This window comes from Chenopodium album, chromosome 15, assembly GCF_948465745.1.
Source record: "Chenopodium album chromosome 15, dcCheAlbu1.1, whole genome shotgun sequence".
In the NCBI taxonomy this organism is placed as follows: domain Eukaryota; kingdom Viridiplantae; phylum Streptophyta; class Magnoliopsida; order Caryophyllales; family Amaranthaceae; genus Chenopodium; species Chenopodium album.
Genome location: NC_137848.1, coordinates 3,110,725 through 3,134,989, shown reverse-complemented (window position 1 = coordinate 3,134,989; position 24,265 = coordinate 3,110,725). Strand labels below are relative to the sequence as shown.

The 24,265-nt window shown below is 34.0% G+C and overlaps 2 protein-coding genes across 3 annotated transcripts; one reads left to right on the top strand and one right to left on the bottom strand.

Moving 5' to 3' along the window:
* Positions 1-251: 251 nt before the first annotated feature.
* On the top strand, positions 252-4,200 carry LOC145582693 (ACT domain-containing protein ACR4-like). Of its 2 annotated transcripts, XM_081639691.1 has the most exons (8): positions 252-466; positions 556-602; positions 933-978; positions 1,075-1,189; positions 1,315-1,382; positions 2,622-3,224; positions 3,324-3,428; positions 3,528-4,200. In XM_081639691.1, the coding sequence occupies exons 2-8, from the start codon at positions 589-591 to the stop codon at positions 3,870-3,872; spliced, it is 1,296 nt and encodes a 431-aa protein (XP_081495817.1). In that variant the 5' UTR covers positions 252-466; positions 556-588; the 3' UTR covers positions 3,873-4,200. The 2 variants fall into 2 exon arrangements, with proteins under 2 accessions (XP_081495817.1, XP_081495816.1); XM_081639690.1 differs by lacking the exon at positions 252-466 and having other exon boundaries at positions 471-602.
* Positions 4,201-15,190: 10,990 nt separating this feature from the next.
* On the bottom strand, positions 15,191-23,603 carry LOC145581607 (photosynthetic NDH subunit of lumenal location 5, chloroplastic-like). Its single transcript, XM_081638619.1, has 7 exons — positions 23,446-23,603; positions 23,162-23,365; positions 22,508-22,658; positions 22,321-22,409; positions 18,611-18,665; positions 18,360-18,445; positions 15,191-15,691 (listed from the first exon to the last, which is right to left on the bottom strand). The coding sequence occupies exons 1-7, from the start codon at positions 23,467-23,469 to the stop codon at positions 15,539-15,541; spliced, it is 762 nt and encodes a 253-aa protein (XP_081494745.1). The 5' UTR covers positions 23,470-23,603; the 3' UTR covers positions 15,191-15,538.
* Positions 23,604-24,265: the final 662 nt, after the last annotated feature.

Below are 24,265 nucleotides of genomic sequence, written 5' to 3'. Positions count from 1 at the left end.
AAATGAAAATTCGGATCGAATATCCGATCCGAAATGAAAATTCGGATCGAATATCCGATCCGAAAGGAAAATTCGGATCGGTTGCGGATCGGATAATCGGATTTTCGGATTCTCGGATAGTTTTGTACAGGCCTATCAAAGATTGTAAGATTGTGGGTCCCCTTTTTTAACCATCAACAAGCTTGGATGCGTCTCCCTCTCTTTGGCTCTCATTTTCTCTCTCCTTTAATTTACAATTTTTTCCCAAAACTCTTCGCCAAACTCAAAAGCCAAACACCCCTTCTTTCTCTCTCCTCTCTCTCTCACACAAACTCTACTCTTCACCCACCTTAGAAAAATTAAAAAATAAAGGAAAATTATACTCACTTATACACACTCTCTCAGTAAAAGATTAAAACCTTGGGTAGAAAAAAAAACAGAGGAGATAAAACAGAGTACCTAAAACAGAGCAACTCAAAATTGTTAGGTGGTTTTTTTTTTTTTTTTTTTTTTTTTTTTTTTTTTTTTTTTTCTGAGTTGATTTTATAAATGGAATTTTGGACGTCTTCTCTTAAGGTGGACGAGGAATTTCAAAAGTTGGTCTTGCGTATGAACCCACCAAGGTTTTTATCTTTTTCCTTTTGATTTTATGATTTTTTTGTGCTTTGATTGAAATGGGTTTGATTCAATTTCTCGAGAAATGAGTGAATTTGATTGATTTTTGGGTTTTTTTGGTGCTGAATTGAAATGGGTTTAATTGAATTTCTCAAGAATTGATCAAATTGATTGATTTTGGGGTGTTAAATTGAAATGGATTTGATTCATTTTATTTAAGAAACGATCAATTTTGATTGATTTTTGGGTTTTTAATTGAAATGGTTTGAATTTATTTTCTCAAGTAATGGTCGAATTGATGAATTTGGGTTTTAAGTCTTCTTGTTTGCTGATTTCAGGGTTACGGTGGATAATTCATCAAGTAGAAATGCCACTTTGATTAAGGTAATTCCTCACTTTTTATTGAAATTCAATTGGATTTTCTTAAAATTTATCAATTTTCTCATTAATTTTTTTGGTGATGTTGTTGGGATTTTGTAGGTAGATAGTGCTAATAAGAGGGGTAGTTTGTTGGAGGTAGTTCAAGTTCTAAATGACATGAACCTAATCATCAGAAGGGCTTATATTTCTTCAGATGGAGAGTGGTTTATGGATGGTTAGTGATTAATTATGATGCTAATCTTATACTTGTATTAAAATTTTATCTAAATTGATTAATTATGATGCTAATCTTTTTATTTTTTCTCTTTCTGATTATAAGTATAATTATTTGTTTTATAGTGTTTCATGTCACGGATCAACATGGGAATAAGCTATATCAAGATGATGTAGCCGAAAAAATTCAACAGGTAAAATTATCTTGGAAATTGAGCCACTTTTGAAGAGTCATTTTGATTGGATTTAATTAAGTAACACTTACCTATTGAAAATTGAACATGAAGAGTACTGTAGTAGACATTGAATTGCCTAGATATCCAAATAATCAGAAACATGTACTGTGTAAAAGTAAAACTATAACTAGGTCAGTCCATAGTAGATTAGTGTAACATTTTTATTTGCTGTTAATAGCTTATACGGTGTACTATAGTAGTGCATGGTTTATAAATGCATAGACTCGATTTAATTGTCACATTACTAGTGCAACTTGTGGAAACTGATTTGGGTAATCCTCTTTGTGAAAGTAGCATAATAAATTGTGTTCTCACAGTGGGAGTGCCAAAAATAATTTGCGCACTTACAGTATTGAATGTGACAACTATTTACCTCGTATAGTACGTGTATAAATGAAGGTTGGGTTTATGGATTATGGTCCCAAATGGAGGTTTTGGGTCTAGTTTCACATGATGCAAAGTTTGTGTTCAATAATTGAAATAATGGTGGAGCCCTGGTTCTCCTAATTAAGTGGTTAAAAGGTTTTACAAGTCTGAAATCCAGCTAGTAAATTTTTATCTTCAGTGGGTTGCATGTGATCTCCTGTGTTTTTTTTTTTTGGTTGGATGTGATTTGTGTAGGGTTCAGCACTGAGTAGACTGCTTTGTGAAAGAATAGTACAGTTTTTTTTTTTTTTTTTTTTTTTTTTGGAGGGGGTGTTGTGGGTTGAAGGAAGATTGTTGAATCACTTGAATGCAGTGGACAAAGTGTGTGGCGTTCCCACATTCTTGGCTAAATTAGCCATTTTTCCACATGATTGTGTCCTACAATTTGGACCATGTACTAGTATGTTTCCAATCTTTTGTGGGGAAAACCATATATTCAAAGATGCAAGAAAAATACACTACTTTATTCTTGCAATATTTGTACAAGTAACATGTTGTTCTGTCATTGTCAATTTAATGAGGATTTCTGGAATTTATGTGTTATATGACCTAGTTTAAGTGTATAGTGCCCGTGAGCATGTCGGAGTATCAAGTATTTGAAATGGGTTTTTTTTAGTTCTAATCTAAGTTGAAGAGTTGGATGAGTCGATATATCATTATAGCATAAGTTGTACGGAGTATATGCACTAAAAAATTTCTAAGTATTTTGCTGGTCCCCTTGTTGAATTCTAGTCCTCATCCTCAAGTAGCTAACTGATTGTAACATGACAGTCACTAGGGCCAAGAGCACGTAGCTTTCGATCAAGGAGATCTGTGGGCGTGCAAGCTGCTGTGGAGCACACAACCATAGAGCTGACAGGAAGGGATAGGCCAGGCTTGCTCTCAGAGATCTTTGCGGTCCTTACAGACCATAAATGCAATGTGGTAGCAGCCGAAGTCTGGACTCACAGTACAAGAATGGCATCAGTTGTGTATATCACTGATGAAGCAACAGGGTCGGCTATCTATGATCCTGATCATCTTACTAAGATTGAAAACCTATTGCTGGCAGTGCTTATGGAGGATCGTAACAAAAGGACTACTAATACTTTAGTCTCAGTTGGAGGCACTCATACTGAGAGGAGGTTACATCAGATGATGTATGCAGACCGTGATTACGATATGATGAACTTGAATGGTGTAAATCCTGGGTCTGGTCACTCTATAAAACCACTTGTAACTGTGGATAATTGCTTGGAGAGGGGGTACACCGTTGTAAACTTGCGCTGTCCTGATAGACCCAAACTGCTTTTCGATACAGTTTGCACTTTGACAGATATGCAGTATGTGGTTTACCATGCCACTCTCATAGCCGAAACCCCAGAAGCCAGTCAGGTAATTTGTGTGACATATTCTTTGTTACGAAGATCATTGTTTTGCTTATGATTTTTGCTTAATTGATTGGGTATTTATTGAATTCCTTTCATTCAGCAGGAATATTACATTAGGCACACTGATGGATGTCCTATTAGCTCAGAAGCAGAGAGGCAACGGCTAATAAATTGCCTAGAGGCTGCCATAAGTAGACGAACTTCTGAGGTAAGAGTTTATACAGCATCCTATCTCTCTTACCCTCGCTTTTTTTTTTTTTTTTTTTCTGCCTTGTGCTAAGGATATGTTGAATACCTTCTTGTGCAGGGTATCAGATTGGAACTATGTAGTGATGATAGAGTTGGGCTGCTCACTGATGTAACGCGAATATTCAGAGAGAATGGCCTGTCAGTCACCCGAGCTGAGGTAACTACTCGAGGGTCTCAAGCTGTGAACGTATTCTACGTGATGGATTCCTCAGGAAATCCGGTGAAACCCGAAACAATTGAAGCAGTTCGTAAAGAGATCGGGCTGACAATTCTCCAAGTAAAAGAAGACGAGTACTCAAAATCGCCTCCTCAAGAAACAGGAAGATTTTCCCTAGGAAATCTGTTCAAATCAAGATCAGAAAAATTCCTATACAACTTAGGGCTCATAAAGTCATACTCTTAAGCAGTTTGTTGGTGAAGTAGTAAGCAAATTAGTGATTAGCCCACTGTATATGTCTCTTTTTTAGGTAATTTGGGCACAAAATTCAATTAGGTTTGACCAAAAAAGGCAAACAATTCAGTAGAAAAAGCTTTTTAAACTGATCTTCTGTTAAAATCTTTGGTTCAGCCACAAAAGCTTTTTTTTTTAATTGCAGTCCACATACTTATCCTGTAAAGGCTTCTTGCAGAATAGTACTATATTGTAAATTCTGTCATCTTCACTTCCTTTAAATAGGAAGGAACACTGTAAATACAAATTATTTTATGTCAACCTCATTTCTGTGTCTTAAGTTTTGGATTTGATTTTTTTTATTTGCATGTCCTTTTTTTTTGGGGGGGAGGGAATTATTGACTGTTGGAGATGCTGTTCTTTGGATTGATTTTTTGTCATGGGAATCTGAATATTGAATCAGGAATCTACTCCAACCCCAACAAATTCGAAAAGTTGACCTTTTGTTTGAAAACATATTAAATACAGTACTGTATTTGATTAATAGCAGTGCCAGTACTTTCTAGTTTCATCACAAACCAACCATAGTGACCACAGGACTTGTTTGCCACAGTATCAGGATGATTCACAAGGCATGTTCAAGATAATCAATTTATACAAAATGGCTTTAATGACCTTTAACAATTACTCAGTACTACCATTGTGTGTGTATGTTTTTTTTTTTTTGGTTGTAAAATTGTTTTATGTTCTGTTGACTTTTATGTTTGATGCAGTAATACACAACTAAAACTAAGTATACAAAGTATCTAATTATTTAAAAGCAAATGTATAAAAGGTTGATATTTTGAAAATATACACTAATGTAGATCCAAATAAAATAAAATTTTGTAATAGTAATTCAATTAAAAAATATTTTACGAGACAACTACTTATTACCCCAAGACACCTAGACACAAACTCCAACTCCACAAGAGTTTTGAACAATTTTACAGAAACATTTTGAAATCCTGCACTATAATCTTTCAATTTGAAGCATTTTCGTCCATATCATACTTAAAATACCAAGACATTTTTCTTTACAGAAAAGGTAAATAAGAAGTTAGGATGATTTTCTCTCAAAATTAAACCATAACTTGTCAGAATTAAAAAAAAAAAAAAAAAAAAAAAAAAGTTTACTATCTATAAATGGATCGATATCCGAATAAGTTTGTGTAAAATGGCTCAGAAAATCAACATAGTCTATTACACTATTACCCTTTCTATAAAGGTGTCTTCCATCAACATTGAGGTGCTTCTATGGGCCCTTGGGGACCCTAGTTAGACTAGAGCATTATCTAAACTTATATTAAAAAATAAAAAAATTAAAAAAAAAAGTACTCTCTCCGTTTTTTTTTATTTGCATCACTTTCCTTTTTTTTTTTTTTTTAAAATAAATGCATCACTTCTATATTTGGTAACTTTGTATTATATTCTCTCTCTTACTTTAAACCCTATTCAAATTATTTTACCATTTCTTTATCTTTCATGATCCCCACTTAAATAAATAATAAAAATATCTATCATCTCTCACATACTTTCTCTTTCATGGTCCACGTCTTACTTTTACTATAATAATTTATTCACTCACTCACATTATTATATAAGTCTCCTAAAACTTTGTGCATTCCCAAGTGATGCAAATAAGAATAATAATAATAATAATAATAATAATAATAAAAGGGTAATGATATATGTAGCCCTTAGGGCTATATATAAGCATTTAATATATTTCCTAAAATGGAATTAAGTTGGGAAATTATGACAAAAACACGCGCACATCGGTGTAATTAATGCTAATTTATCCTTAATATTTCCTTTTTTTTTTTTTAGCTTCTCATACATAGCCCTTAGGGTTATGTTTATCATTTTCCAAAACAAAACGGAGGGAGTATACAAATTTGCCGAAAATATTAAATTCCTTTGAAGGTAAATTAAAATCTACTCTTAGATACTTAATATATTTGTTTTAAAAAATAAAAATACTTCGTATATTCCTTCATGAATTTTTATTTTTTATTATTATTATTATTTTTTGTAGGTAAGATGATGAAGGGCTCTTCCATACTAGAAAATCTCATTGTTTAATGAACCTTGCCCGAGTAAATGGGCTAGATAATTTGGGAGAGTGGGAAAAAAGTAAGAGAATCTATTTTTAAATTGTTATTAATAGAGATTAAACCTTCAACTTATGGTTGAAAATCTAAAATGTATTAGACCAAGCTTCGTTTGGTATTCCCTCGTGCATTAGCAAAGTATGGTATACAACGTTAATACATTACATACACTTTGACTGGAAATTTAGAAGCAATGATGACAAGAATCATGGATGTGATGACGAGCAAAGCAACGAGTCAGCAATCCAAATAGTGCAGCAAACTGTGCTAATAGGCCTAATACTGATAAAGATTCCAAAAAAAAAAAAAAAAAAAAATCACTGAGCTTGTTAATTACTTCCATTTTCTTCCTTACAAAAAATACTACCTCCGTTACAGGTTATGTGCAACGATTTGACATAAAGTAGAGAGAAAAAATATTTAATCGTTGCACATAACCTGTAACGGAGGTAGTAAAAAATTAAAACTGATTTATTTTTAAAGTTTTCAGTCTGAGGTTAAATGGAGTCCCATCCAAATAACCGAAAGTGGCCAATTTGGATTCCAGAATTTGACCAAAATTAAAGATGTCCTCCACATTTGGAAGACTTTTTTTATTTGGTACATCATTGCTTTTTCAGATTGATGCACTAATGTACCAACCACAATAAATTTTTTATTTTTTTTTAAAAAAAAAAGGTAGAACAACCCTTTATTTTTATTTTAAATAGTGTAATAAAATAAGATAATCCGTACTGCGTCCAAAACACATCATAATAAAACATAAATATATTTAGCTTATATAAACATTAAGTGGAAAGCTAAACGTCGCCCTCGAATATCTAACTAACGCCCGCAAAATAAACTAAAATTACAAATTTACCCTTTCAATTTACCCCCCTCTTCATACTACCCACCACCACCACCACCACCTCATCCTCCTCCTCCTCCTCTTTTAACCACCAACTCCTTACCTCCGGTTTCACGATTTACACACCCGCGGTTATCACGAGTAAGGACAAAGGGAAGTCGGTCGCCGGCGGAGAAAAATGTGTGTTTTTTTTAATTTTTTTGAATTCGTGGCAAACGCCTAAATTTTTCGCACGTCCTAGGCTAAAACGTCTAGTTCGTGCGATCAATCATGTGGTTGTATGAAAAATCTCGGCGTTTGAGGTGAAACGTTTGGTTTTTTAGAATACCCTAGGCTGAAACGCCTAGTTTTTTAGAATAGCCTAGGCTGAAACGCCTAGTTTTTTAGAATAGCCTAGGCTGAAACGCCTAGTTTTTTAGAATACCCTAGGTTGAAACGAAAAAACTAGGCGTTTCAGCCTAGGGTATTCTAAAAAACTAGGCGTTTCCTAGGTTTCGATTTTTTAAAAAAAAATTATCGCAACGTACTGATTTCGTACGGTTCGATGACCCTTCAGCGAGCGTCTAAGGTTGTGTATCTTGTATTTCGTCGTTGTCCATAAGATCTAATGAATTTGATTTTGCAAAATTTAAAAAATTTCTTTAATTTTGAAACTCATGGTGGAAGAGGTGGTTGTTCGATGAGCATTGGTGGCCGTTGACCACTAGAGAGAACGGTAAATGAGATAAAATTAATTATTTTTATAATCGTTATTATAAGGATAAATATGTAATTTAATTTTATTTTGCGGGCGTTAATTAGACATTCGAGGGCGATATTTAACAACCCTCAAAATTAAATATAAAAAATTAATGTTCTAAAACTCGATATTGGAATGAATCTGAGTATCTAACTACATATTCTTTATGTGCTCGAAATAATGTTGGTGGTTTCACTAAGGTAAAAGTATGAGTAAAGCTCCCTCCGTCCCTTATTGATAGTCTCTTATGACTAATTTTAAGTCCCAAAATGATAGTCTCATTTGCTTTTTTCAAGTACCATTAATATTAATTTATAATCAAAATTCCCTCAAATTTACAACAATATTTGTGCAAATTTAACTTTTCCATGTAAAATTTGCTTTTCAATGTACTTTTATTACTTTCTCTCTCGACACCTTTAGTAAACTCAAGCCAAACCCTAAGGGCTGCCTTGAACTGGAAAGTGAAGGATTTTATTAATTGATATATTGGCTCTTAGAAAGCAGGGAAGATTAGGGAATGCTTCGACTGGGATGGTGCAAAATCCAAACTTTCAATGGAGCTTCCACATTCAAGTGAGGATGATTTCCTTTACTGGAAATATCATCCTTCGGGTAGGTATACGGTTAAAACTGGTTACTACTACTTGTCTAAAGATTTGGGGCTAGAAAAAGCCATTTTCTTGGCCAGGGATCAAGAGTTTGTAAGGCTAATTTGGAGAATGGATATTCAGCCAAAGTGGAAGCTTTTTCTGTGGAGGCTCTTTCATGATGTATTGCAATCAAGGTCAATTTGGCTAGAAGGGGGATACAAGTTGATGAGGTTTGTGACCACTGCGGGGTGGACTTGGAGGATAGCCAACACCTCTTTAGGTTATGTTATCTGGCAAAGGAAGTTTGGGAGAATGGCCCCCTTACTATTTGCCATGGCTCTCTTGGATCCAGTTCTTTGAAAAGATGGATTCAGCACTATATCCTGATTTTTTGTAGCGAGGATGATAAGCATAGTAACCGTTGTGCTTTGTTTATTGCAACATTATGGGGGCTGTGGAAGTCAAGAAATGAAAGATGTTTCAAGGGAGCTAGAGGGCCGGAAGGTTTAGTGGTGGAATTCGTAAATCTAGCAATGAAAGACCATGAGATCTTTAAACATCAAGGGAGCTCAACTAATGATATGGAGGCCAATAGTAGGGATACCCCAATCTTTCCCCCAGGTTTCAACCATGTACATTTAGGGAAAGAAAAGGTCGGGTTTGATGATTTCATTGTGGAAGTTAATGGCTCCTTGGATAAGAAAACTACAAGAGCGGGGATTGGTTGGGTTGTTAAGTCTAACCTTCAAGGCTATGGCATGGATGAAGGTGGGAAGCATGGAGCAGCTTCGTCCGCCCTCCATTGTGAGGCTTGGACTTGCCTTGAAGCAATGAAATGGGCTCGAACTAAAGGTAGGCAAGGGATCCTTATCTTATCTGATTCCATCTCCCTTCTGGATAACTTACAGGATAATCTAGGCAAGGAAATTTTGATAACCTGGATATACTAAAAGAGATAAGGGAGGTAGGGGCTTTGTTCCAAAGGTGCACAATTTTAAAAGTTCGTAGGGATCAGGTTCAAAGGGCGGATGACATTGTGAGAAAATGTCAGATTACCTTTTCTACTTATTTGTAGTTTAGTTTGTTTTCCTTTGCTATTGTAAAAAAAAAAAAGGAAAAAAAAACTTTCTCTCTCTACTTTTTTGCATATCAAATGTAAATTTACCTTTCCAATGTACTTTTAGTACTTCCTCCATCCTTTATGGACAATTTTCACGGGAATTAATAAACATAATAAGAAGTAATAAAACTACATTAAAAAGGTAAATTTACATTGCGTATACAAAAAAGTATAGAGAAAAAGTAATAAAAGTACATTGAAAAAAATAATTGATAAAGTAAAATAGTTTAACACAAAATCAGAACCAAATAAAATCTAAAAACTGTATACTTCTTCAATTTTTTTTAGTTGACATCATTTGACTTTTACGCTATTCACACAACACGCTTTGACTCGCTTTTGTGGTTTATAGGTATGATAAAACATATTCATGTGGGATTTTTTGTGAATCGTTTCAATGTATAATTTATTAATATCTACTTTTTATAATTTTAAAATGTTGATAATTAGAGATATTTATCGTTAAAAACATGTGTTGGCAAGCGTGATATTAGAAAGGTGTCAACTAAAAAAAACAGAGGAAAGTATATCATAATACCTATTTAATTTAAAATAATTGACACCAACCTATGCTATATCTTGAAAACAAGATTTAAAATTAAATTCAATCAATTGGTTTTTTAAAATTACTAAAATACAATTGCTACAACTCTACAAGACTATATATTCTATTAAGCGTTGCATGATCTCATACTAAGCAAAGTGTGCATGTCATCACGAGCTTATCCGATGCTTACAAGTGGGCGGCTGGGTGATCATTCTGGAAGGATTGGGTAAACAAGTCACTACGCATTATATTATTGATTGGATGATTAAATGTTTTACCCATTTAATTGAAAATTTTCTAGCTTCATTTATCATTTTCAGTATTCTGTACTTTACTTTCAGTTTATTAGGTTTACTACGGAAATCGTCAACCAAAAATATGAAACTTGATTTAAATTAAACTAAGTAATGCATGAATAATTCCTCAAAAAAAAAAAAAAAAAAAAAAAAAAAAGGAAAAAAGAAGTAATGTATGGATAATAATTTTTTTTTTTAAAAAAATCAAATTAATGTTGTTAGGTTTTGTTAAGATTCTTAATCATGCATGCATATTAGTCAATAATTTTTGGAAGTATCTAAGTTTCAGTTATAAGAATGCTACAGGAGTGTATCTAAGCTACATGCTTGCAATGCGTTTGTTCTTTTATTATCGGAACCCCTGGAGGCTGGAGCCCCTTTGTGATTGCAACTCTAGCAACCAACTCTTGACTACAAATGTTGTGGACTATCGAAATAGCCATATATTTGCACCAAAACTCATTCTCGAGGCTTTAAAAGACCAGCAAAACCTGTTATAATTTCAAACCGACTTTTATAACTCTGGAAACTCCCCTTGCATTCACTTCATTTTAGAAAAAACATTCATAAAACTGATACAAAAGCATGAATAGCCTTTGAGTTTAGCATTGTGAGAACATTTTCAAATTTGACAAGGTTAGACATTAAGGTGTATTCCAATGTACAGTATATCAACGAAATTGCATAAAATTCTAAATACCATACAAATCGTAATAGATATACACTTTAGTATAGGTCAGGGAGAGTATTTAGGATGTCCTTACTAAATAGACAGACGGAGTAAATTAGTAATATGTCCTATTCTCTTGAGCTTTTGAGTAAAGCAGAGCAAATTTCAGCAGAATCGATGTCAGTAGAGTAGAACAGATATCAGCAGAACAAATTATTATTACTTAGCAAAGCAGAATAAATTTTGACAGAGTAGAACAGATCACAGCATACCATAACAACTCAAAATAACAGGGCTATACTAGAGAAGTAATAAAAAGTCTACCGACAAGAATCTTTGTCTAGTGGCCAGACTATTTGGTGGAAAAGCTGATTCACACAATCAAACAGTTGGAAGTCTGTCTGAAGATGATCCTTTCCAAAAAAAAAAAAAATTAAAAAATGTATGAAGACGATACTAGCTAGAGGTGGGCATGGGCTGCGCCGGCATGCGGGTGGCACGAGCCCGGCACAAAATCGACACGAGCACGTTAGAGGCACGGCCCGGCACGGTGGCCCACTTGTGGGCCGTGAACAAATATTTGAAAAACAGGCACGGCACGAACCTGATAGGCGGCACGAACACTCGGCTCGTGGCACGACCCATAGCACGGCACGCGGCCCGCCAAGCACAGCACGACCCGTGCAAAGTTATTGTACAATTTTTGTATTATCTAAGCCCATATTCCGTATAATAAAATAAGCTATAAAATTAAGTTATTCACCAATTATTGACGATTTTTAATCATCATTATAAATTATTGTATTATCAATTTATCGTACCGACATATAATAAAATAAGTTATTCATCAATTTTTTATTTATCGGCTTATCGCACTCGTAAATTTTTTAATTATATGCATTGTTGCGTTTTGCTAAATAATACGGAGTAATATAATAATACTAAAACATAAACATAAATTAATAAAATTATTTAAGTATACTCATTTTTAAAGTTGTTCAAAAAAAATATATATATCGATTTTTTTAAATTTAAAAAAAAGTAAAAAAAAACTAGAAAAATCGGGGCGGCCCGTTGCTCGGCACGGCACGGCCCACCAGGCACTTGCCACCCCTATGTACAGCCGATGGCCCATCACGACACGATGCCCATCTTTAATACCAGCAAACATCTCAGTACGCGTGTCAGTTTCTGCATCACTCTCGATATGCCCGACAATCCGGGTTTCTGAAATAATGGGCGGGCTTTAATTGTCAATTTTGGACTACCCCATATTACAGTGTATTATTTCTTTAATTGTTCTTTTAAATTAATTAATACAAGCTGTTTGGAATCATGGGCCCGCCAAAAAAATCCATTCAATCTTCTTCGAAGCACGTGTTCTGACTTTTGTCTTTGCAATAATTATAGAATTATATACTGGTTAGCTCTTCCCTGATTCTTTCATTAAGTGCTAGATCACCATGCTATAAATGTACTAGAGACTCATAGGCTCATAGCATTAGACATTATTAGTTTCAATCATGTGGAATTGTGGACTTCTTTTCACCCACAATTGAGTATTTCAATTAAGGGTGAGTAAATTGGATAGCCGGTTAGAATTTTAGGATTCAGAATTAGTTGGGACCAAGTTTTAAAATTTAGAATCGAAATTGAAACCGGTATAACTGAGTCCTAAAACTTAGGAATTAGAATTGGTTCCACCGGATATAGGTTCTGATTCCGGGTATTCACTTATATACATAAATGTTAAAATATAATACAAATCATAATATTTTTTTTGGTTTATTTTTACTTTTAGCATTTTATATTTTTATATGCATTAAGCTATTTTATTTATGTTAAATATTATTATTATTATTATTATTATTATTATTATTATTATTATTATTATTTAGTTATATTCAACATATTTTTGTTTTTTGTACATATATTTAGTTCAATACATGTTGGATAACCGGGTACCCAACTGGGTCTTTAAAATATTACCCGAAATTGGAATCACCGGATCCAATTCCAATTTCGGATCCACCGGTTTCTAACCGGTTCCGGTTCCAATAGCGGGTACCCGGAATTTTCGCTCACCCCTAATTTAAATGTAACATACTCGTTTTGTATTTTTTTTTAATTGACATTTTACTCTTGTTAGTGTTTAATTTAACATTTAATATCTTTTTTTTTTAAAAAAATAAAATTATCAAAATTTATTATTCTAAAAATTAATATCGATATGAATGATATTGATGATTAAGATTTATTTAGGTTTGTATATGACCTTAATATTTTAACTAACTAAATTAGTTGTTATGTACTTTTAATCTTAGCACATGAAAGTAACGGCTCAAGATTACAGTTCATCCATGTGAGTGGACTATTATCAAAATAGACTATAAAAAATAATTTGAGCCTTCAATAATCATTTAATTTTTTTCTATCAAGTTGGTTGTTTCACATTTCATATAGATATGTTCTATTGGCAAGTGTCTATGATGTTAATGGAGTAGATATAAATGAGGTAATGGTGTTTGGAGAAAGGAATAAGATATTTTTTCTGTGTTAGATAAATGTACCTATCGTCTTTTTGAGAACAAAAATTTAGATAATGCGACAATCTCATAGCATACCTGTCGATCAAAGATGTAAAAATTCACTACATGAAAATGAAACTATGATATATATAAACTAATATCGATTTCAATTAAGGCCATCTTATATTTGAATTTGCCGCTATTTTTTCAAATACCGACATATTTATCACTCATTGTTAAACGTTAGTAGTTAAATAGAATACTACGAGTAATATTGGCATGTCATGCTCTCTCTCTTTGGATCACGTGCCTAAAATATGTTTTTTTTTGTTAACTAGTGTGTAGTGATAGATCTCTACCATAATAAATTAATTAATAACATTAAAATGTGCAAAAACAAAAGAAAAAGCCACTTTCAAGAATCCTGAATCAGATCAAATGGGTGGGCCTACATTCTTATAGTGGGCTTCAGCTTAGTATTTACTAGTTTTATTATAAGGATAGACAGCTCAAAAGATGGCCTACATTCACCAACTTGAATGAATGAATGAAGGAAGGGTACTTAAAAGTGTAGTTATGTTAGAAGACGACTCCCAATTGTTGGAGGATCTGACATCCCCACAATCACCACCAAGACAATGGGAGGGAAGATTCGTGAATTCTAAATTTCAAATTGGTTTGTCCTTTTTGGAATTCATATCATATTATCTCCATTTCACAATACATGCATTGTTTGACTTTTTACGTTATTTATACTTCCTTCGTTCTTTTATTATTACACTACTTGTCTTTTTAGGAAATTTCACAAATATTGCACCATTTTCTCTTTGGAAAAAAATATTTGTGTTCACACTACAAATACCCAACATACCCTTACTTTTTCACACTTGCTTTTTAATTTATCAATATGTCACATGGGCAATTTTGTATTTTTACCTTTCTTTCTCTTACTTTTTTCCACTACCAAAATATTTGAACCCAACCCCTATGGTGCAATAATAAAAAAACGGAGGAAGTATATCACTTTGCCAACACTTTTCTCTTATTAATAGTACTAATATGTAATAGTTGAATTGCTTTCGATATATATTTTCAAAATATAAGTTTTCTAATTATTTTTACTATTAGATATATACAAAAATTACTGCTTAAAGTTGTAGTTTGACAAAGTAGTAAAGACGAAACATTGCTTCAATTGTAAAACAGATGCAATATAATTTTATTGTGTTATTTGATCATTTTCTATAGTAAAATTTGATTACATGGGGCCAGTAAAAAGAAACAAGGGAGTAATGTATAAGTTAAACTGTTACTTTTTTTGGCAGATAATATGTTACATATCTTATTATCTTACAAGCTACAACGGCCCGATGGAGTAGGATTTGAAAGAGAAAAATAAATTATTTTTAAAAAAGGAGATAGTTTTGTGCTTTTGTCAATCACACTTGAATTAACATGTTTTCTTTTTTTTTTTCTTTTTTTTTTTTTTTTACTTCGTACATTATCATTATTCATATTGCCACTACTTTCCAAAAATGATAATAGAAAATAAAAAATAAAAAATGAACTTTGATGAAATGATGAATTAGTAGGACATTGACCATCTGACCAGATAGAGGCCCAATCTAAGGTTTTACTATAGTCTATAGGTAGGTGCTGTATTTTAATTCCATAGTATATGCGGAACATACAGTACCTGTTTGGTATTACCCTAAAAAATAAAAAATATCCCAAAGATAAACTCCTCAACCAGCAGCCTAGATAGATATAATCACGAAACTATCTAGTTATGCATTCATCAATTGCCGTCTGGAAGCACCTGTTACTGTCTGTGGGAAAAAAAAAATAGAGAACAGGAAATTTCTAAAAGTGCAATCTGCATCATTTGTAGATCACCAAGTAAACATTTTACAACAGCAATATGGACATCAGTACACAATATTAATCCACCAAAAAGATCACTATAAGATGGCTAAAATGTAGTGTACGCTCTCTAGTGCCTGATACATCAGCCAAGATGTCTAAACTTACTGAATTCTCTATACCGGCAAAAACTAAGGAATAGAGAGACGTGCACTAATAGGCTAATCATGTAAAGAATAAAGCCTTCTAATGTAAAAGAAATGGCAAAACTGAAGCCTGCAGCAAGAGGTATATCATTCAGACACCACAAATTCATGCATCATACTGCTGGAAGCTCTCCACAATCACTGATGACAACCCTCTTCCTTGGACGGTCACCTCTGTCTGTCTCCTGTGATTCAATGAGCCTAACTACATCCATGCCTTCCAGAACCTGTCCAAAGACTACATGCCTCTGATCCAGCCATGGAGTCTGCCAGTAGATAAATCAAAATTAGTACAAAAAGTAACACATCTCTGATCTCAAAGCTTGGAAAGCACAGGAAGAGCAGTGTTTGTCAGCTACAAATCTACAATTACAGGGGTATGGCAGTAAAAATCAAGTAGATAAGGCAAAAACTACTCTCCAACTCCACATAAGTATCTTTGATCAAAGGACTTGCTCCATCTGCTACATAATGCACCTAACCCCTTGGGGGCTGGTGCAAAGATGCTAAACTTGCAACTGTTAGATTATCAGAAGAATGAAATACCTATAGGAGAGATTGCTCTAGATATTGAGACACTGAGGCTAACACAACATTACAAAATGAACAAAGCTAAATTTAGTATGTCCCCAGGTGATAATTGATAACTAGTACTTTTCAGCAGCAAGATTACCAGGAACTGCAGATATAGGAGAAATGTGTGGTTCACAAAGGCTATGTTATGAATATTTTTCACCAACTCTGCAAAAGGCCCCTCATCTTCCGAAAACACGCCCAAATCCACCCATGTGTCCCAAAAAATTTGCAATTATGAACAAAAAGAGTTCAACATTACAAACATGGAAGCATGCACCTGTAGACTCCACGGTCTATAAATTAAAACCTTACTCAGCTGTGCTATAAAACAGAGGATTTCACAAGACATTTAGCCTACATATGCATAGTCATACACAAGTGAAGCAAAGCTGATGGTTTCCTAGTGATCCTGCTGTTATATGAAAGGAAAGCTATGGTAAATAATCCATTGGCGCTAAACATTAGTAGCAAGAAAGGACTCTTTAGCCATACATGGGGTAAGGTTAGGTAATATCAAAAGGCATTGGACTGCGATTTCTTGAAGTGCGACTTGCCGACTACAATGTCAATGCACCATAGTACATTAGTACGTAGGCAACTTCTTGAGGCTTTATCAATGCCGGGAACACTTTTTTTTTTTTTGACGGAAATCAATGCTGGGAACACTTAACTCTAAGCCTTGTCAATAACTAGAGAACATACTATGATACATGATGGCACAGAGCCTCTAGTGATCACAGGAAGCTTCCACTGTATATCAGGAACTAGTATGCCTCACTCTGGTGTTTTCAGAATTCCAGTATGCCTCAATATGGTTTCCAGAATTCAGTATGCCTTGGGTTACAGGACCCTTACCATGTCTAATGAACAATTCCTGCTGGCTTCCAGAATTCAAGTATGCCTCAATATGGTGTTTCATTTCTACACCATTCTTATCGTGTAGTATGACCCAAAGAGCTTTCCCTATAGCACCATTAAGTTTAAGCGCTAGATCTGTAAGCGTCTATGGGGTGTGAATTAATTACTCCAGCAAATTTAACTTGATAGGGTCCCTACGGGCTTTTCTGAACCCAAAGTCCTTAATGGTTGGGTTGTAGAACCATAATATTGAGTCTTCTCATTAATATTTGCCTAATTCAAATACACCTCCCAGTGATGCCTTGAGTTCTCTCGGGGTGGTTTCAGTGGTAGTGGTGACCCCAAAAGTTTTTGAGGCATGAATTATTGCCTTCAAACAAGGCTTGCAAGGAGAAAGTCTAGACTCAACCTCCTATTTTTTCCCCTTAATTATTATTATTAAAATACAAAGGTTACAACCATAAATCCAGAATCATGTTCACCTTTATGGCTTCATACCTTCAATAGTTCATCTTTCCACAAACCCTTTTCCGGGCCACTCCGCCTTTCTCTCCCCAAGTAAATGAATCGGTTTAATAAAATTGTTTTACAAACTCAAGATGCACACACTAATTTTCTTATTCAAACTTATCAAATTTCAATAATTTTTCCATTTTAAAAATATATACTTCATTTTTTTTTGTTGCATCACTTTTGATTTCACGGCCTAGACAATTTTTAGAGTAGGAGAAAAAATAAATGGGGCCCATATGGTGGGAAAGAGAGAGAGAGAATTAATTAGTTAAAAAGGAAAGTGATGCAACTAATTTAAAACTTCTTTTTTAGGAAAGTGATGCAACTTAAAAAACAGAAAAAGTACATTTATAAAAGAAAATTTATAGATCAATTACTTCACTACATGACATGTATATCATCTACAAAAATTAGTTTGTAGTTCCATATATATATATATATATATATATATATATATATATATATATATATATATATATATATATATATATATATATATATATATAATTTTTTTTTTTTTCCGGTTGAAATTACTTAGCTGTTATGAATTACGAGGTATGCATTTCCATCTGACCTATGTGTTTGAATAATAAGGCAGAACTGAATATTCAAAGCTATAGTAAGCCATGGAGAAGGTGCCCCTAAGTCCTAAACAAAAAAACTAATTTCAAAGACCAATCAAACCTTAATTACAGATTTAACCTTAGATACAAATTGTCACATCTGAAAATCTGAAATTATTGTCAGCAAACCAAAGTTGGATAATGCCATTTGGAGTAAATGGTTCCAACTTTGACTTTTCCCGACCCAGGGGTTGGCAGGATACCAACTGACAATTGAGACACTTGGGGAAGAACATCAATAGATATTCATGGATTCAAATGAGGTGATTGAAATTATTTTTTGTTAATAACCATGTTATTAGTAGCCAAAAGAGATTGCTGGATCAAAAAATTTTAATATGTAAATATCAAAGGTATATAGTACCTTAGCAGTGCATATAAAAAATTGGCTGCCATTAGTATTGGGGCCTGCATTGGCCATGCTAACAATTCCAGGACCAGTGTGAGACACTGCAGAAATTCCAAAAACAAATCACAACATATTCATGAGATATGACATAGCACAGCAAGAACTTCAAAACCATAACTTGTAAAAGCTGAGAATTTCCCGTACAGCACTACAGCTTAAATCAAGAAATACTTCAAAATTATAGTCCTAAACCACTGTCAACTTACGCTTGAAGTTTTCATCCTTAAATGTACGGCCATAGATGCTTTTACCTCCAGTTCCCTGCAATAAAATTAATATATAAAAATATATAAATAAATAGATCCACATTCAGAGTTCATGCAGAAAAACGAATGACTGCTAATAATTAACCACAAACTATTCTCAGTAGGCTCCATACAGAGGAAATATAGGCTATACTGCAATAGTGCCATGCAAATAATAAAGAGAACAATTGAACAAAGATCTCTTACAGTAAGCATTCAGCCATAAAGTGGGTCATCATGAACTAAGATACGCTTACTTATAAAGCTGTAATTTAGTCCTCATGATAGAAAGCATCATTACTTTATGATAGGTGACTGCCAACTTAAAGTTACTAAGAAAGTATACGGTGAAGTAAAATATGAACGAGATGTCCCTCAGCCATCGCATCAATCCACCTCTACAAAAATATTGGTTGTTAGAGCAACATTACAATGTAAAATTAAGTAATGTCAATATTATTACTTTGCGCTCCTGAGTCCAAGGGGGGAAGGCTATTCTTCCATACTGTATGACGAGGTCTACATCTCCTTAAAAAATGCATTCAATGACAAAAACGCTCAAAACATCAAAGTTTCACTCAATATACCAAGCAAGGTACCCAAAGGATTATTGGTTAACCGGGGGGGGGGGGGGGGGGGGGGGGAAGGGATTATTGGCCACCTACAGTCAAGATCATTAGATGGGTTGGTCCAGTGGTAAATATGAAAAGGTCTAGCAGTTCAAGAGGTGAGTTTCAAGTTCTTGTCTCCCAAAAATAAGGTTTCAATTCATTCCTCCACACAATTTCCAGTGAGGAGTCAATTCACAATCCTTCCAATACTCTTATATATCCTTACACACCTACCGATTATCCTGAAATCTTAACAATGTAGTAAGGCAAGGGACTTCAGGTTTCAGGTGAAAACCCGCAGCTAATCTACAGAAAAATTTAACTATACCGCAGTTGTAGTGCACCAGCATGCGTGAAGGTACACAAAAATATGATTCAATAGGTTGATTGGCAGAGCTATATGCCCACATAATTGCTTCTTCTCAACAATCAACTCTACATAAGGGATTGGCCACTAATTGAACATGGTTTAAATCCAACTAATATCTGGTCAGTCTACCCGTATCAATAGACTATATACATAACCCATATCAATAGCAAAGTGATAGTTAAACATAGCTAACTAAAAGGGATGAAGGGAGCTTAGAATCTTGATTCCCCAACTTGTCAGATCCCCTCCGCTTGGGTGACAAGGGGTAGATACTTCATATTTGTCTCAACATAAACTGAAGTATCCCAAGCATATCTCTTAAGAACCTACTGATCATTCTCATAAATGTCAGTTAGATCTCTGCAAATGTCAAGATAGATATCTGACAAAAAGTTTCTAGTGATACAATGCATCCTAGAAGTTGCCTGCAACTGTGAGCCCATATAAGACTTTAAGCCTTTGAAAAAAAACAAGTCTGTGACAATAATACTCCGTAAACCAAGTTCATGAGGACTTCTACAACAGCCCAAGTACTCTGCGGATTTCGGGAGTCCTGGGCCATAAGTTACACAATGACTTGAACAGGCTTCAAGCTTCCAAAAGATCCATTTCTAAAGTTACACATCACATTTTAAGCAGATTAATTTTAGGAAAATATAATTGGACAAGAAATCTTAATCACCATGACCACTTTGGTTGCTTGAAGTCCATAATACTCCATAATGTTCTCTCTTTTATTTTATTTTATTAAAATGACACATAGGGGTGTCACCCAAAAGTAAAAAAGGGACAGGGACAAATAATGGGTGCCTTCAAGCTATCATGAAGCAATATATGCACAAAAAACAAGAAGCATCATGTATTGTTCTAAACCTAAAACTCACTCTCTCCCTTTATACATATGCCATTAAATTTTACATAAGAATACAAGATTTTAGGTGAGTAAAAAGGTAAAGAGGATAATAATGAGTAGATGAGTGTGGGACCCAACTCGAGATAAAGTAGAGAAAAATTAATTAAAAAGGAAATGGGACAAATAAATAGGAACGAAAGAAGTACAAAACTTCAGCTATACAAAGGTCTAATAAGGAATTGAAACATTGATGAGGGGAAGCTATGCCCTAAAGACCCTTGGAGATTTCTTTTATTCTTGTTCATCCAACAATACACAAGATCATAGATAACACCGGAAGATGTACTAAACGTTAGGCCTTTAGCTATACAAAGGTCTAAATAAGGAATTGAAACATTGATGAAGGGAAGTTATACCCTATAAAACATTGGTAGTTTCTTATTTTTTTGTTTGTCCAACAGTACATGTGATCAAAGAAAACAATAAACTAACATTTATTTCGTATTAGTTATTACACTAAAAAAAGATACAAGTGAGAAAAGATTTTGTACATATATTGCTTCATGATATAAAAGGAATGAGAGAGTATTAGGTTTAGAACAATCAGAAGTCCTTTTTACATATATTATCCCTTAGAACAATCAGATTATTGCAGAGCTGTAGAAGCCATTCTCTAACAAACAATTAATAAGAGCACATGAGCACATAAATTTAAGGCACTTTGAGAAGAAAAGATTATTAGCTACGCACAACCAAAGAAGATTATTAGCTATGCAGTGTCTACAAGCCTTGAAACCATGCCCATGAAATCCTTGGCAAAACTAATTACCAGAAAACAGAGCCTACCTGACTATAAACTAGACTCAGAGAAATATGTAGATCCTCTTCCGCTTAGGAAGCTATGGCCCAATGGCTACAAAGTCCACAACCATTGTGACAAATCTTGACAACAATATTAATCAAGCCTCCCAAAATAAGAGCCCCTTAAAGAGGACCTACAGGTTTTTTATGAACCGCAATTATTTGGGTCTTTGTACCAGAACACCATACTACTTCAATCATGAACCTTCCAGCAACTAGTTTATTCATTGCCACAAATAACACCAGGAAATGCCATAGCATTGGACCAGTGGCAGCATCACTCTCAAGAAGGGCTTCCTTTGTTTTGCATGACAAATATCATCTCTAATGGAGAGAGCAAGCACGTGATTGTGGTTATACTTGTAAAGAGGAAGGACATATTGTTATAGTTCCAGAGAATTATGCCAAATTTACAGATTTCAAAAGTCCCTATATTAGAGCTCTAGAAACTGTCTTGATCTTCAAATCCTTGAAGACCACAAGTACACTGCTTCCCTTGAAAAAGTTCACAGTAATGTCTAAAGTTATACCAAAACCTATTAACCTTAAAGCTTTATGATGTCAATCAACAAAACCTGTTTATTACTCTTTTTTATTCCATCAAAATTAGCTCACATCTGAAGGTGCTACTTGCTCATGTGCTATGAAGAAGTGGGCAATAATTTTCTAAGATTCTGAATATGCAGCTAAGAGGCTATAATGGAAGGTTCAATTACTAATTTAGATTTTTTTTTTCTTCCTCCAGTAAATAAATTTCATACTTAAGTAATATTGCAGACCACCATAGATATGCATATTATATAGAACAACTGTCGACCCCATAATCCCCCCATTAGCAGAGATGACCATATCACAATAATACCAAATAAATCCTTATTCTAAAAATAGATTTCTGTTATGTGCAGAGCATGTGAAGAAAAGCCATGGAAGATTATAAAATCGTGGAAGCTGAGATTAAGTTTACAACTTTACATACATTTCCTTTATCAAAATCTCCTCCCTGAATCATGAAATCCTTGATAACACGGTGAAACGAGGAACCCTTGTAACCAAAGCCCTTCTCACCTGAAAGACAAAGAAACACAATTACTAAGTTTTAAACACACTAAGTTTTAATCTCAACCAACCAAATGTAATTCAAGGATCTGCTTCAAAAGATGCACCTGTGCAAAGAGCTCTGAAATTCTCAGTAGTTTGAGGCACATCTTCACCAAAGAGACCAATCACAATCCTACCAACCAACTTCCCTACTGGATTCCCAATGCTGATATCGAAATACAATTTATTCGTCACATTTGATTGCAATGGAGTCTCCTGCAAATTAGAGTATCATATAACATCATCTCATAAACAATTAAATTCTCCTATTTGCCGCATTTTCCAAAACCTCATATCAACCATATATCATGATTTTACTGTAAGACACTGTAGTATATACTTTCGCAGTTTCGCCATTTTCAAATCAATGTAGGGAAATTATTGGGAAATCAATCATAAAACATTACCTCTTCCACTGCAAATAGTAAGAATTCATTTCAATTAAAATTACATTATTAGAAAAATTGTTTAGAACCACTCACATTTTGAAACCGATGAATGTATTGATTATCAAGAACACGACGCAACAATTTTTGTTACAAACATCTCGAAATAGTATATGTGACTATTAATTCAAATAGTATATGTGACTATTAATTCTTGACGATATGAAACACTAAAACAATCATAATTTAACCTAAATAAATTCAACCAACTCTCAAGAAATTCATCAATTGAAGAAGAACATTACGACAAAAGAATAAAAAGAAGAAGCTCACCTCAGCAGAAGCTCGAACAGTGGTAAGAAAAGCAGGTTTCCGGCGAAGAGAAGGAGGAGAAGAGCATGTGAGGGACACGTGACCGATGGAGTTAGAAGACGACAGAGAAATTCTTGGGAGTTTGAGAGAACTCCGAACGACGGAATTGACGGCGGAATTAATCGGAACTAGGTCTCTTTTGCCGGAGATTGAAGTAACATTTGCCTGAAAAAATCAAGAATCAATCAATGAGAAATTTAAATTAATCATCGGAAAGAAGAACAAGAAATTTCTAGGGTTTATACTTGGATTGCGAAAGAAGCCGCCATTGATGGATGAAGCTCGAGGTATGAAAATGGGATTTAGACAGTGCGAGTAAAACAGTGACGAAGAGGAGGAGAGAGAAAAGGAGAGATTTGGTAAGGGTGTAATGGTAACGGCAAATGGCAATGTTGAGGACTAAAGTAGTTTGTTCCTTCTGAAAAATATCTTCCGAATCGGAGGGAGATTTAATACTAGATTATGGAACAATATTTGCCTGTTCTGTTTAATTAGCTCTTATTCAATTCAGTCCAATTAAGTTTTTAATTTCCTTCTCTCATAAACAATTAATTTCATCTCTATTCAGTTAAATAAATCGAAACAAACCCTAATCAAGGGTTGTCGATTATTTCAATTCACTCGAATTTTACGTATTTGAAATTATAATTACGAAGTATTATTGTTGATTTTAATCATTATGACTCTATGAGGGTTATTGGTGTATGAAGTTATTGATTTTGTAGAATAAAATACTAGTAGTTTTTATTTTAACTAAAGAACATTTGGCTTTATTGATACAAATTTACTCGTACTTACATAATTTTATTTATAAAATGTGATGGAAAATGAGTACAAAAATTGGGAAGTGGGTGAGAAAAAAAAAAAAAATAAGCGCACTAAAATGTTCAAGCCTACAACTCATGTCTTGCTCTCCAAAAATGAAAAGGTTCCTAACAAGAGTTAATGTGCTACTTTCTAAATATGTATTTTGAACTCCATCTAAACCTTTTGGAGGTCCTGTGCTCAAGGGCGAACCTTCATTGCAGCGGGTTGAGGCCCGACCTCCCTTAATTTTTCTAAGTT

Excerpts from the sequence above, each read along its gene's own strand:
- LOC145581607 (XM_081638619.1), bottom strand. The coding sequence starts at position 23,469 with ATGGCGGCTTCTTTCGCAATCCAA. Across the intron at positions 22,659-23,161 it reads CTGTTCGAGCTTCTGCTGAG|GAGACTCCATTGCAATCAAA; the intron begins GTGAGCTTCTTC and ends TCTAATTTGCAG. Across the intron at positions 18,666-22,320 it reads GAGATTTTGATAAAGGAAAT|GGAACTGGAGGTAAAAGCAT; the intron begins GTATGTAAAGTT and ends ATTTTATTGCAG.
- LOC145582693 (XM_081639690.1), top strand. The coding sequence starts at position 529 with ATGGAATTTTGGACGTCTTCTCTTAAGGTGGACGAGGAATTTCAAAAG. Across the intron at positions 603-932 it reads TTGCGTATGAACCCACCAAG|GGTTACGGTGGATAATTCAT; the intron begins GTTTTTATCTTT and ends TGCTGATTTCAG. Across the intron at positions 3,225-3,323 it reads AAACCCCAGAAGCCAGTCAG|GAATATTACATTAGGCACAC; the intron begins GTAATTTGTGTG and ends TTCATTCAGCAG.